Source organism: Dinoponera quadriceps, unplaced genomic scaffold (assembly GCF_001313825.1).
Source record: "Dinoponera quadriceps isolate SergipeBrazil2010 unplaced genomic scaffold, ASM131382v1 scaffold1852, whole genome shotgun sequence".
Taxonomy (NCBI): Eukaryota; Metazoa; Arthropoda; class Insecta; order Hymenoptera; family Formicidae; genus Dinoponera; species Dinoponera quadriceps.
In genome coordinates, this window is record NW_014556131.1 from 32,428 (window position 1) to 47,091 (window position 14,664).

At 35.9% G+C, this 14,664-nt stretch overlaps 1 protein-coding gene across 1 annotated transcript; it reads right to left on the minus strand.

Moving 5' to 3' along the window:
• Positions 1–805: 805 nt before the first annotated feature.
• On the minus strand, positions 806–12,953 carry LOC106746918 (broad-complex core protein isoforms 1/2/3/4/5-like). Its single transcript, XM_014624065.1, has 3 exons — positions 12,196–12,953; positions 5,325–6,324; positions 806–3,398 (listed from the first exon to the last, which is right to left on the minus strand). The coding sequence occupies exons 2-3, from the start codon at positions 6,289–6,291 to the stop codon at positions 2,803–2,805; spliced, it is 1,563 nt and encodes a 520-aa protein (XP_014479551.1). The 5' UTR covers positions 6,292–6,324; positions 12,196–12,953; the 3' UTR covers positions 806–2,802.
• Positions 12,954–14,664: the final 1,711 nt, after the last annotated feature.

The following is a 14,664-nucleotide window of genomic DNA, read 5'->3' on the forward strand; positions in this document are numbered from 1 at the left end:
CATTTTTCTCTATTTTTCATTCTATTATCCGCTTATTTGTTTGTATTCGTATTGCAAAAAGTAATTGATCCGAATACTTTCGCAGATTCTTGGCAACGCAATTATGAAAGCCAGTTTTTTTTTTTTCATTTTAAGCTAAAATTTTCCTGATATACTTTGTCTTGACACATTTGAGTATTTCTATGTAAGCAGCGATTCTTCTTCGCAAGAGAAGAATCGATGATAATATTATTTCTAGTGCTGAATACTATTTATATATCATGACAATAGAATATGAGATTGTAAATATAATAAATATAGATTAATCCATTTTACGGATTTCTTTTACAGTCTGTGCATACCTGAGTTTTTCTGTAATTATGACACGATGTTGAACACAAGAACGCGAATTGTAAATCTATAAATTCGCATCTAATCATGCCGTTAATTACAATTTTTAGCGAAAAAATAGAACAAATCCGGAAATTCGCCACGTGCCACGTTAGTACATTTTGCACCAGTGAAACAAACCGTTTGAAACGGTCAAAAAAATATAAGGAAAATTTTGATAACATATATATAAGTTTAGTATACTTTTGCATCGAAAAACTAATAATTAAAATGTCCATTAGTTCATGTCATAACATAGTATTTATCAATATAAACATTTCAATGTTCCGCGCGAAATATATATAATATATTTATATACTTGTATATATATAGTCTGCTCTATTTTTCTTTTTTCTATATATATAAAAACTCGTTATATATACATACACGCATATATATATATATATATACGCTGTATATGTATATATAACTTATCGTTATGATAAGAAGAATAAGAATTTGGCAGACATCATGATTTACGTTCATCAGTCTTAATGAGTCTTAAATGTTAATGCATAGATAGTTCGTTGCACATAAAGAGGTAGTTGGTATTATTATGCTATGCAGGATCGTAACAAGCTCGATTGAGCGCATTTGGCTGAAATGCTGTCCGCGCTCTAACTTTCTAACGTTCTCTGAGTGGTGATGTTTGTTACCTGATCCCCGTAAGATATTTTCGTTTTTGCTTCGAGCTTTTCTCGTACCTTTGTACTTTCGACGACTGCGTAGCTCGACGAATGTAACTTGCTACGATATCATGTAGATAACTGTGATATGCCTTGAAAACATATATTGCATCTATTTCCCAATGCCGTGATCAGTAACAAGCAAGTAAGCTAACGATTAAAAATTTATAGAATATATATATATATATATAGATAATCTTACAATTATTCAGTAGTATTTCAGTCACTAACAAAAATATGCGCTGGCTATAATTTATGCAAGATTTCTGAATCTGTACCGTTAAAAACGTATTGTTTTAATTTTTCCACATAATTACCTTCGAAACTAGCGATCAGCGATTAGGAAACGGGAACGTCTCAAGATCGACATAATTTTCTTTCAAACGAAACAGCTGTCGACTTGCTTTGTTTGTCTTTCCACCTTATATTCTGCTTCGACAATTATTTGCTTCCCTTTTTCTAATTGTTATCAATCATATATTAAGAAAATTACGGAAACAATGACGTGAAAATTTTAGATGGAATCTTATTTAAAATATCCTATTTAGAATATCTTGCACAACCGTCCTTATTGGACAAGTTTGGAACGCAAGAGTTATTCAACTTATATTCAGTCTCAAATCTACGACGTATATTCAGTCTTTTACGAGGCAGGAAGCCGCAGGTAATGACGGGAATTCTTCCTCCGTCGCAAGTTCTCAAGTGATTCAAACGCCGTAGATTTTAGATTCACTTCGAATATTCGACGATGTTTGAGTTCTTCACATATACTCTACAACTCAATGAATAACGACGAACAATCTTGGAAAAAAACCCACGATTGTACAAATAAGATATTGCTGTCCGAAAAACGCTGCGTTTTTCGACTTGCCTTCCTGAGATCTGTATCGGCAGTTAGTATCACGAGTAGTTTTTGACGATCGATCTCCTTAAAGCGGAACAGAGGCGGCTCCAGGATAGATAGGACTCTTCAAACGCATTGCGTGCATTATATAAATTGCGTTATATAAATATCTGACTTTCGAAAGATTTGAAATTAGAAATATGTTTGAAGCCGCCGCCTGGACGGAAGTACGACTCGATCATCTCAGTGCTGTATTTGTGCGTGCATCTTAGTGCTGCTGTATTTGTGGTTCTTTTAAGGCTATTCCGCAGTATCCTTGGATGTGAGTTTATAAGATGCGGTTTGTTCCGTTATAACATAACATAAAATTATGAAGAAATAAGAATTACTTTTATTTTGCTTATAATTTCTTGTTTCTACGGTTTACTACAGTGAAACTTACAACCGCGTCTTACAGACTTACAGCCATACTCTTACGGATATCGTAGAATGGCTTTTAGGCCAGTCTACGCGATCTCTTCTGCTTTTTTTTCTTTTCTCCCCGTTTGCCTCTTCTCTCGAGAAGAGAGAAAACAAAAGAAAAGCAATTCTGCTCGCATGAGCTTTTAACTTGTTCGAATCAAGAACGTGAACCATAGCTACTATACACACAATCGCTCGCTGCAATCCCGGGCTTCTCTCAACATCGAGATGTCTGCATTTTTTCGGTCTATTCTGTTATCTCAATCGGTAATTGCTTCTTCGCATTTTAGACTAATTATGAAAATTAGAAAGTTTGAAGATTGCATTCAACATCGACTCGCCGTTTCTACGCATTTACGTACATGGTTGACACCGGCACCAGCAAAGAGAGGTCTCCGCCGTGACACACAGGTGCACGACGCAACGCACGTGAGAGGTAGCTCAATTATAGTCCTGACGATCGTTCGATATAGCCACGTCCTGCGATTCTTCATTGGCTACACCCGACGTGGTAGGCGGCATTATCACTGGAACATCAGACTTGCGATTCACGGACAAATCTTCCACTTCATCTTCCACTTTCAACTCCTGTTTGACGCAGCGTATGACCGGGCTCGGGGTGCACCGCGGTACCGCGGTGTCTAATGGTGTCGCGGAGTCGCCGAGGTCCTGCGACGCATCCTTAACCTTGGCGGTCTCGAAGGATGTCTCCTGCGTGCCCGCGCTATTGATATCGCGGCTTTCGTTGTCGATCTCGGTTAAACTACCACTGTAGATGCTCCCTTTCGCGTTACCGCCAATGCCGTAGGAGTAGCAAGTGCTGCTGCCGTTTGGCGCACGCTTGAACGGCCGTGGCGTGCTGATGCCGAGCTTCTTCACCTTGTCGTAGAGCGTACGCGACGGTACGCCGTGGGTGCGCGCCGCTTGGACAGGGCTGATGCCCGACTTGACCGCTTCGATCGCCCGCATAATGTCCTCCCGGGAATACTGCTTGTACCGTTTCCACTCCGGTCTCTGCTGCGTGAAATTCACGATATCTATAACGAACGAGGAGTCATATTATTCATCATGTCCCGCATTGCGGAGGAAAACGTATATATTCTACGTGTACTCTATACACCGAGTCATTCGAATTCTTTTCGCTCCTACAGAGTGAATTGTCGGGTGATTATTCAAAATTGAAAAATGAATTTGATATACAGTCGGCATTATGTATATCATTGGCTGCGTTCAGTAAAAAAGGCAGCTCGACAAATGCTTTCCGCTGCGTTGCCAACAGCTTTGCGACTGTTGTAAGATTTTCTGCTGAACGATACTAGCGACTTACGCGTTTCCAACATGTTTATTAAGCGGTCGCTATTTTTTCCCTCTTCCTTATTATATAAATACAGGCCTTGTAAGGCCTGTTTTTCCTCTCGCGCATATGCCTCTGTTGAGAACACGCAGATTATAAATACACAGGCGTATGGGACTTACACGCAGTTTTAACGCCGGCTCCAAACAGCATATTTTTGCGAAAGATGCTTTGGACAAATTACTCCTCTCTCTCTCTCCTCTCTAGTGGCTCTTGCCAGACGGTCCAGAGGAGACACGAGCGTATACAATTTTTCGATTCTGCGGGGATCGAACCGGGGGGGGNGGGGGGGGATAATATCTACTAAATCTCTAGCGTCACAGACCAATGCGCTGTCTGCTACACCATGCCCGTGCTATTTTTTCCAGTATACCTTTAATACACTGGACCGTTTAATAAACATGTTGGAATAATAAATTGCCAAATGTCGTTTGGTAGGAAATCTTGCACTAGTTGCAAAGCTGCAGCAGAAAACGCTTACTAGCTACTTTTTCTGCTGTACGTAAACAATATTTTTCATTGTAGCGCCTAAATTCAAACAACTAATAAATTTAGCTGTGATAGCAACGACATATTAGCCGTACCTTTCAAAGATATATTTTATCTGCTACATCTAGTTTTTTAAATTCCTATAGTTAATTTCTTCTCTGAGTATATTTACTTGAATTATTTAGTAGCAGTTATCAAATTTTATTACTTCCCACATAGCCAATACAATAATTTATAGCCGATAATATAACATATAATATATACAAATTTCTAAATCACATTTTGTATAACGTGAAAATTATTCCTTTGTTGTTATTATATAAAAATTTCACCCTTTAATATTTACTTTAATATTGGTTGCTTTCCAGTAAGGAGAACAAAGAGATACAAAGTTATTTCATTGGCTAAGTATCATCGATAAGATTATTTTAAGATGATATGTAGACAACAAAATGACTACATGCGACAAAAAAACAGCTTGGAGAGCACTCAGTGATTATCACTCCTGATTGGTATATACTCCTGGATCTACCAAGAATCTAAAAGAATACTCCCAGTCACAGGCAATAATCACTGAGCGCTCACTGATCTGCTTTTTTCCGCTGAATGTAGCTTTTGTATCTCTTGTGTGCCTTATTAGAAAGCAATCATTAAAGAAATATTTTAATCTATATAAAAACGAAGTGTGTTAAAAATAATTAGTTTAAGTTAAAAGTTAATTCATTGTAAAATTAACTGAATTAAATTAAAAGTTACTTGTAAACTTTTTAACTTAACTTTTAACTGATTAGCTACCCAAATCCTATATTTTAAGATGTATTTTAAGGTGCCAGCGGCACACAATGCTCGTTTTCGTATTGGATTGTTTGCTGGATGAAAATACTGCGTTGGTCGTCCATTTTTGAAAATGTACCAATCAGAACGCAGTATTTTTATCCAGTAAGCAATCTAACACGAAAACAAACATCGCGTGCCTTAAGGCGTGATCTTTAAATATAAGAACGGACTGTGAACAAGCCTTAGTGCATACTCGATGCAAATTGTTTTCGTCACTTTTCATTGATCCTGAGTGAGACTCAAATCAATGGTGTTCAAGAGCTGAACTTCCCGAGCTACTCACTCGACTTACTGTCGCCGGCATACGACTGCGGCGATATCCGTTGCTTCTCGTCTTCCTCCATCGCGGGCGCGTCCACGTAGGGGCTGTGCGCTGTCTCCGCATGAATGAGATCGGCGATGCCATGCTTGTCCTCGCTCGTCGAGCTGGTGTTGTTCGTGCAGAACTGCGATCCTTCATGGTGGTTGTCGACGTGCGAGCTGTCTACGTGAGCCTGACCCTGACGGAGCACCGTACGCAAGATCGGCGTGTCACGGTTTGTCGACAACGAACACGCCGCCTGATGTATCGGTGTAACGTCGTTCCGCTTGCGCTTGGTCAGCGGCATCGACTTGAAGCCGATGTCGCCGCCGGTGCTGCTCTCATGGCCGGCGAGATGCAGCGGGTACGTATTGGACGCGGAGAAAATCGGTATCCCGGGCCATGTCATCGTCCCGAGCCGACCCTGGCTCCGCTCGATCGATTTAACGCTGTAGAAACCGCTGTAGGAACTATCGGTGGAGTGCGGCGGTGACGAGTGGGCGTTGTGTGGCGCGCCTCCAGTGCTGGTGCTGATGGCGGGCGGCGGTGACATCGTCGTGACCGCTTCCTCGCGAGCCTGCGACCCACCGGCGTTCTCCTCCACCAGACCTTTCACCTTCAGCACTTCCGCTATCTTCAGCAGGCTACCTAACTGATCCTGCGCTACGTTCACCTCACCGCGATACATGTACTCCAAGATCGCTTTGATTTCCGACAGCTTGACGTCCTTCAGCACCACGATCGGATGGCTGCATTGAAGATCGGAAAACAGGCTTTGGAAGTAAGGCGAGCAAGCGACCAGAACCACTTTGTGGCACTTGATAGTGCCACCTTCTGCGGCGATGGTAACATCGGTGAACGCTTCGTTGTGCAACAACTCGTCGAACACACTGAGGAGATTTGTGCGGTGGTTGTTCCAGCGTAGACAATATTGTTGAGAGGCGTCCATGCTGCGCGCGGCCGGTGGAAGCTCCAAATCTACCTGCAAGCAAATCGATCGAACGTATTCTTCATTCTGCTTTTCCCCTTCTTCTCTACTTTTCTCTCTACCTTTCTTTTCTTCTAATTAACTCTATATTAATTTAACTATAGTATTAGAAGGTTTCGATTCGAAGAAGGTCTATTAATTCACCGACCTCTACAGCAGGGTGTCACAAGAACACGACCGGACCGTGCGTTGAATGAATAATAACTGACGAATCCCTTTTGCCTACTCCCTCTTTCGTTTTTTCCCCTTATCGGAAAATTCAGGCGAGATTAGTCATTCTGAACAAAGTAAAAACGTGGCAAAAAAAAACGAACCCATAAAATCGCTGCCCGAGCTGATAAAATATGAATCATCGGGGAAAGAAAAGTCTGGTTCGGAAAATTTCATGCGTCACCTTGCCGATTTCCAAGTGAATGTGTAGTATCGACCAAAGATTATATTTCACTTTCTTTCTGTGTGCATTGAGAGTTAGTTAATTTTTTTTCAATTAAGTTAAAAGTTGACTAACTAAGTTTACATTAAAATAAAATTATTATTTACATAAATAAAGTACTCAATTGCGAGTTAAGATGAAATTACTTTTCTTCAAATTAAAAGTTAAAAGTAAAGTTAAAAATTAATGATGCAAAAATTAATTATGCAATGCTGTGTATTTTAACTTAACTAAAAAATTAATTAATGCAAAGAAAAAGTTTAAGTTAACCTATTTAAACTTAGTTAAAGGTTATTAACTTTTAAAGTTAATAACTTTTAACTTAACTAACTTATTACTAAATTAGCAAGTTACTACCCAGTCTACCTAGTGCATTGGAATTCCTTAAATATATATTAATTATAGTAGATAACAGTGTGAGATGGACACGATTCTACTCGCTGTTCGTCACTTCGTGTTAATCACCTTGCAGTTTAGCCCGAATTTGACTCGAGGTAAGCGAGCCGTACCTAAATTAATCCTGAGTCAGACTCGGGATCTGTTTACCTATTTAACTTAATAACCAGACATCGTATTAATACGAACTAGAGTAAAAATTAAAAATAAGGAACTGTACAGTTCAGTAATTGATCATACCAATGGTAAAAATGATTTTTTGCTAAATTGAGCTTATCTAAATAATTTAAAAAATTATTTTTTGAAGCATACAATAAGATACCAAAACAATCTCTAATTATATATTAAATAAGAATGATATTTTGGGGATTTTTTAGGATGATTTCAAATTTGTGGCCGTTGCACAATTCAAAATGACGGATCCAAAAGCAATGAAAAATAATAAAACCGCTATGATCTGCTATATTATATTGTAAAATATCCAAGATACGGCACACAATAACCACAAAAAAATCAGCTACAACAACTATTAACTAAACTATATAACCTAAAAGTAAATATTTTCTTTCGCAGGAAAAATTTAACCATTTTGATAATGACTTCTGCCAATAGAATTGTAAGGTGGTTGAAATTATTCAGCGTACGACCATTCAAATGTTTCGAGTTCAAGACTGTTTTCGGAACGTACATTTTCAATATGCATGATGAAAATTGCGCTACATCTTATTGTGACCAGCCACCGACGAGGTAATATCAAAGGTCCTCAATAGTGAGTAAATATTCGTGCGAATGAAATGATGGGTTCGGAGATAATTGAAGAAGGATGACATTATCGATTATTCGTAATCGTTCGATATAAATATTTAAATGTACAGGACGAATACAAGTATTCCAACTTTTTATCATACGATGTTACTCACAAAGAATAGAAACCTCCATTAGACATCCATTAAACATCTATGATGGAAATTGAAAACATTCACTAAACGCGTCTTTATAACTTCAAGTAGATATCCACATTGAATATCCACAGTTCTAATTTTCACATGTCAAATTTCTGAGATACAGTATTTTATCACTGACTCATCTTCACACTGTTTGATCAACTATAATTGCCGTTGATAATTAATATATCGCATAGTGAAATATTGGAACACATATTCGTATTTACTCTGTGTATTTAAAGCATAATAAGTGTCAATTTTATAATTTACGATTATTTCGATATATATCTCTTATAAGAAAGTATTGCTGGCTATGATAAATTGGCCAGTGATAAATAGTAATTTTACTGCTCGTACGAGTGATAAAATTACTGAGTAACAATAATTTATCACAGCCGGTAATACTTTTCTGTAAGGGATGCAGAGCTACAATGAAGTATATTGGGTATTTCTGTGAAACGGTATTCCTGCAATTATCATCCAGACAATGTCTAAGATCGAGACACACATTTTAAAAACTTTTTTAAGACGTACATACAATTTTTAAGAAACATAAAACAGAATATAAAATATCTTATGTTCCGATTTTAGGACATTGTGTTGTCTGGATATCTACGATGATTTCCCGTTAAAAAATATTTCATACATAATAATGCACAAATATATATAACTATGCATAATTTATACATAATTATATATGATTAGATGTGATTAGATATAATTATCTGATTATTATTGTGAAATTTTTTTCCCTATGCATGCAAGGAGGTCTCAGCAAGTTTGTCTTTAAGTTTCAATGTAGAAAATTAGAATAGAATGAAAGAAATGGCCACACGTTTTTTCTAGCATAAAAAAAATGTACAATAGTAATCGGGTAATTATATCTAATTGTATCTAATCATACATAATTGCGTATATATATAAAATATTTTTTAATAGATTAAAACTTACCAACATATTTATCGACTAGATGTTATTAAACAGCAAAACTTTTCTGTATGTTAAAGACAATAAGACCAATGGTCTTTAATATTATCCCATCGTTGGATTCGTACTAATGTTGTGCAGAAGGAATATAAATAATGAATAAAGATATAAGAAAAATATTAAGGAATGTGATAACAAATTTAGAAAGATAAGTTAGTAGAAATATAAATATATCACACATAATAAAATTGAAAAGTGATATAAATGCAGTGATAAATGTATGATAAGCGATTTTATACCTAAATAAGAAAAAATTAGGATAGTCATATTGCTATAAATATCATGATTATAACGCAATAGACAATTTTTCCATTTTTTGGCGATAACAAAATATATAGATGTTATAATAATAAACGTTCTATGGTTATGGATAACTGTCGTAATCTTATGCCGTTTCATCTGGGTCTATGTTCCGTAGGTTCCTCTTGTTTCTATCTTATCTGGTAGTATTACTGCACGAAGAATCCGGACGATAAGGAAAGGACAAGGGACGTTCGATATTTCATTGCCTGGGTCCTCTGAAAAGATAGGCAAGGGACGATTGTGCAATGAAGATAGATAGTCGATATTTGCATTTCTCGCAAGACGTAAGTCAACTTCACGTTCACTCGATCGACCGTTAACAAAAAACGGAGTAGATAAGCGCGCGACTTAGGGTGAAATTACCCAGTGCATAACAGAACTGCGAAATAGAAAGTTCGTCATAGAAGCAACCAATCAGCACACAAAACTTGCTTGATAGAAACGAGCGGAATAGCGCTGATTGGTTGCTTCTATGACGCAATCTCTATTCTGCAGTTCTATTACGCAATTGTGTAATTTTACCCTTAGCAACATATACGCATATAAGAATGTTGCATATACGGAGAAACAAAATTGCCATTAGCAATATCGACTAGATGTTTTTATCTTAATACGTATGTTTATCATATCTTTACGAATTATGTATTATTTATTCGTTACGCGACGTTAAATGAAAAATTCTTAAAACAAACGTATGACAATAATTTAATAATCCAATAAGCAAGAAATCATTAACACAACGTTATTATAATATTTTATAATATATAACGTTTTCAAATTTGTAGTTCTTAATGTTATATACAACTCATTATACAAGTCATTATTAACAATATTTAATTCAAATATTAAAAACAATATTTCTACACTATGATTTTAATATTTGGAAAATTGATGTTATCAAGTAACGGTTTACAAATATTTATAAAATGTTATGTTAAAATGTTTATAAAATCCATATTTATAAATGTTTATAAAATCAATGTTTTAAAAAAATGGATTAATGTTTCTTGCGTACTGAGAATTGATAATTAATTGCATTTATAATTAATTACTTTATATTTAATTATTTTTATGTAATAATAATTTGAATATAAGTACGATCAAGATTGATCAAACTAGCAAGTTGCAACGACATTGTCATCTTTTATATTGCAATATATGATCAGTCACAAAAAGGTTGCAATACTTATTTTGGTAAGTTTCACACATCTCGTATCCAACAAGGAAATGTATTTCCTGAAAATTACTAGAGAAAACAAATTCTTCTGTTAAATACGGGATGCGTTCCCAAACTTATAAAAAAAAGTGTCGCAAACTATTTGTGATTGACCATACTACGTTGGTTATGCTAATGTTACAGAGAGATATGTCAGGCCATAGTTCAACATCAACTTGATATTATCAATTCAGTCATTATTAGAAATTCGTCTCAAGTAACATATTCAGATTTGAATTTAAAGTCAAATCTAAGTTTTTCAATTGAATCATACATCTATGTGACATTATATGTGCAATTCAACTGAAAGACTCGCATCTAATTCGAAAATCGAAATTCAAACTTTGTTATTTCACTGGAGACAAGTTTCAAGTAATGCAAAATTCACATTACGTCCAACATCCGATATTCAATAGCAGAATACGTTTTCTATACCTCTATTCTGAAACAATTAAGAACTGTTTCGTTATCGTTAAATCGTTGTTGCGCAGATATAACATATGGCAGAAAAGCTACGACAACTAATGACGTTGTCGTTAAGAAATTATAGAATCGGGCTACTAGAGACAAAAATATTACTAACTAGCAATTATTAAATATTACTATCTTGAAGAGTGTAATCTCCTATTGAATATCGGATCGTTATGCGTTAGACACAGTGTAAATCGAGTACGAATAACAGCTATTCCCTATAAGAGCGTAATATTCCTAGAATATTGTATGAATATTATACAATATTAAAATAATATTCCTATAATATTCTAAGAATGTTACGTAATATTTTTAATATTATAGAAATGTTCTTAGAATATAAAAAGAAAAATAATAATGACGTAGAAAAAAAATATATAAATAAAATATATATATGTATGAATATATATATATATATAATTTTTTATAATATAACATGTATTTTTACACAAAATTATGTCGACTTTACTTGCATAATAAAACAATTGGTATTGCAATACATTTGAAATCAAAAACTACAATTACATATATATGGAATTGAATATTTAAAAAATATATAATATTACAACAGTATTAAATAATATTATTTTCTTTAATATTAAGAGTGGACATATTATAATCATGTATGAATATTCCAGAAATATTATTTAATAATAAATAATATTACGCGCTAGGGTTAATACGAGGATTATCCAAGACATATAGATTGCGTTCAAATATTCACAGCCACTACTAAAAATCTAGTTTGTATACTATGGATTCTCAATATCGACAATGAATATTGGAACGCAGCCAATGAAATGCTGAACGCTTGTATAGAAAAAAGCTACAAAAATGCAAAAATTTACTGTTATATTATTGAAAAATTATTGTTCTTCAATTACATATCAATAACTTTTTTGCACTCTTGCAGTTCTCTTCCGTACAGGTGCACTGCATTTAAATGTTATTATCTGGTTTCAAATTTTATTTCGCGCGAATATTACATGTAAGAATTCGATTACTGCACGGTGAGATAACGTCAGAAGTCCTTACACTGTTAATCTTGCAAAATCTCTTCCATTAATATTTCGTGTAAAAACCAACTTGCAAATAAGAAACGATATTTTACTTACTTAACGATTCGAATCACCGAAGTACGAAGCGCACAGACAACTCCTGTGACACGCGGTTTAAAAAGCTCGCGAGGCAAGGAACCACAGAGGTAAAGTGGTGTCACAATTATCCCATGCGATTTCGAAATTTCTTCGGACTTATAACGTAAAACACGGATCGTCTCCGCCTTCGCCCTCGTCCTTGTCGTCGTCGTCGTCACATATCACACTGTCGTTTCTTCTCGCATCGGAAAGGAAACAGTTTAACTTCGCCAGCTTCGCGGTGTGCATACGTCCCGCAGTTTCCCACGTGCGACACGTGGGACCTTATTCCGCTCTTTCTACGACGTCTATGTGCACGTCCGCGCGCATATACGAATGACTTGGTTGCGCGCGCTCGCGTTTCTCGCGATACGAGATAAGTACACTATGACAAGACCAGATAGGGAAAGTTGGGATTGCGGGCTAAAGAAAGATAGAGGAGGACAGGAAAGGAGGAAGAGAGAAGATAGAGATAGGGGGAGAGAGAGAGAGAGAGAGAGAGAGATAGATAGATAGATAGAGAGAGAGAGAGGAGGGAGCTCGATCAGAGAACCGTCCCTAAGTACGAACTCTGCCTCAGCTCGGAGACCACTGAGACACGCTACGCTGCTGTTCCAGCGTTTGGTCGTCACGCGACAGCATTATAGGGGTGACCGCCGCACAGCTATATCGATGCGTGCGTGGTAGTGGTTCAGCGGCGTAACATTAGTAGGGCCAACTGAAACCCATGTGCTGTAGTAAACTATCCGGTAAGCAAGAAATCGTTAACACAACGTTATCACAATGATATTTTATAACAGTAATGTTTTCAAACATGTAAGCCTTAATGTTGCATACAACGTTACTGTTGATAATATTCGACCGAAACATTAAAAATACCACACCATAATTTTAATATTTAAACATATTATCATGTTTAAAAATGTTTGTAAAATATTATGTCAAAATGTTTATACAATCCACATAAAATCAATGTTTTATAAGATCGATTTAATGTTTCTTGCTTACTGGGTATATACTACAAGGGCTCCACGACACATAGATGGTGTTTCAAAATTCACTCAGTCGGTGCTGAAAATATCTATAGTTTATGTTACATATGTATTATAAATTTTCTGTGAATATTGAAACGCGATCGTAGAAAACCATAAGCAGTAATGATGTTTTCGATTTGCTGATTCGATTTAACTTGGAGAGCATTCCGATAATTATGTTTGTATCAAACTACGGATTAGGATTGAAATTGAATTGAAATGTAACTAATCAGAGAAAATTTAATTAAACGTAAGTTCAGTGAACTTTGTTCTGTTTCGAAAAATATCAATCCAATCTCAATCATAACTTATAGTCTGACGGGTCTTACAATATTGTAAGCTATATTATACGAACTATAAGGGTCACTTGCACCAACTCCGGTTAACTTAACCGACTGATTAATCCAACGGAATTGACCAAATGTATTGATCAGTTTAGCTAATTGGCTAATGTGATTGGTCAATTCCATTGAATTAATCAGTCGGTTAAGTTAACCGGAATCAAGTGATGTCCTGAATTGCGTAAGAACCAATCACAGTCATTTTCTTTATGAAGAATACCCAACTGGGGTCTACAATGAGACACCCTATTTAAGCTCTAATCTAAACCTTAAGAAATTGACCAGTCGAATTATAGAACAAAAATTAATTATGATTGGTCAACTTATTAAATCTTACGCCTTAAATTCTCATTGTAGACCCCGGTCTAACTTGCGACTGAGGAAAAGCTCCGATAACCTACATAAGTGATTGCCTAATTTAATATAAAATTTGGTGGTCCAGTGGAAAAACTTTAGGCACCGGCTGATGTGAGTGGATGTGTGCTATCGCACTGTGCGTTAATGGGACCCGCGAATAATATTCAATGAAGAATATAGTTATTATTCCGTAAATACAATATGTCACCGGAGGCTCGATTCTTGACTTATGCCCGTTTCTATCATCATGATTTAAATTTAATCGACGATTAATTAAATGGAATTGACCAACTGATCAAGTGTCAGTTAACCGTCAGTTAACTGGAGTTGATAAAAGTCAGTTTTAGAGTCAGTTTCACAATCTCCGATTAACTTAATTGATCGGTTAAGTGTCAACCGTGATGGGCTATTTCTGCTTAATGACAAATGCAACTGGTCAATTCCAATAGAATAATCAGGGGATTGAGTTAACCGGAGGTTGTGAAATTATTCGTTATTATTTGTGTGCATAACTTGTGAACGATATTCAATGAGCATATTATTTTTACTCATTGGATATCACTCGCAAGCTACGTATATGAATAATTACGAATACTTTAAGAATCGAGTCCCAGATTTTTGCATAAGTCCTAGGGGTCAATCATAACCCAGATAGCACAGAAAGCTCAAAAAGAATTCATTTGTATAACACCAATCCTGAATTCATTTTCAGCTGT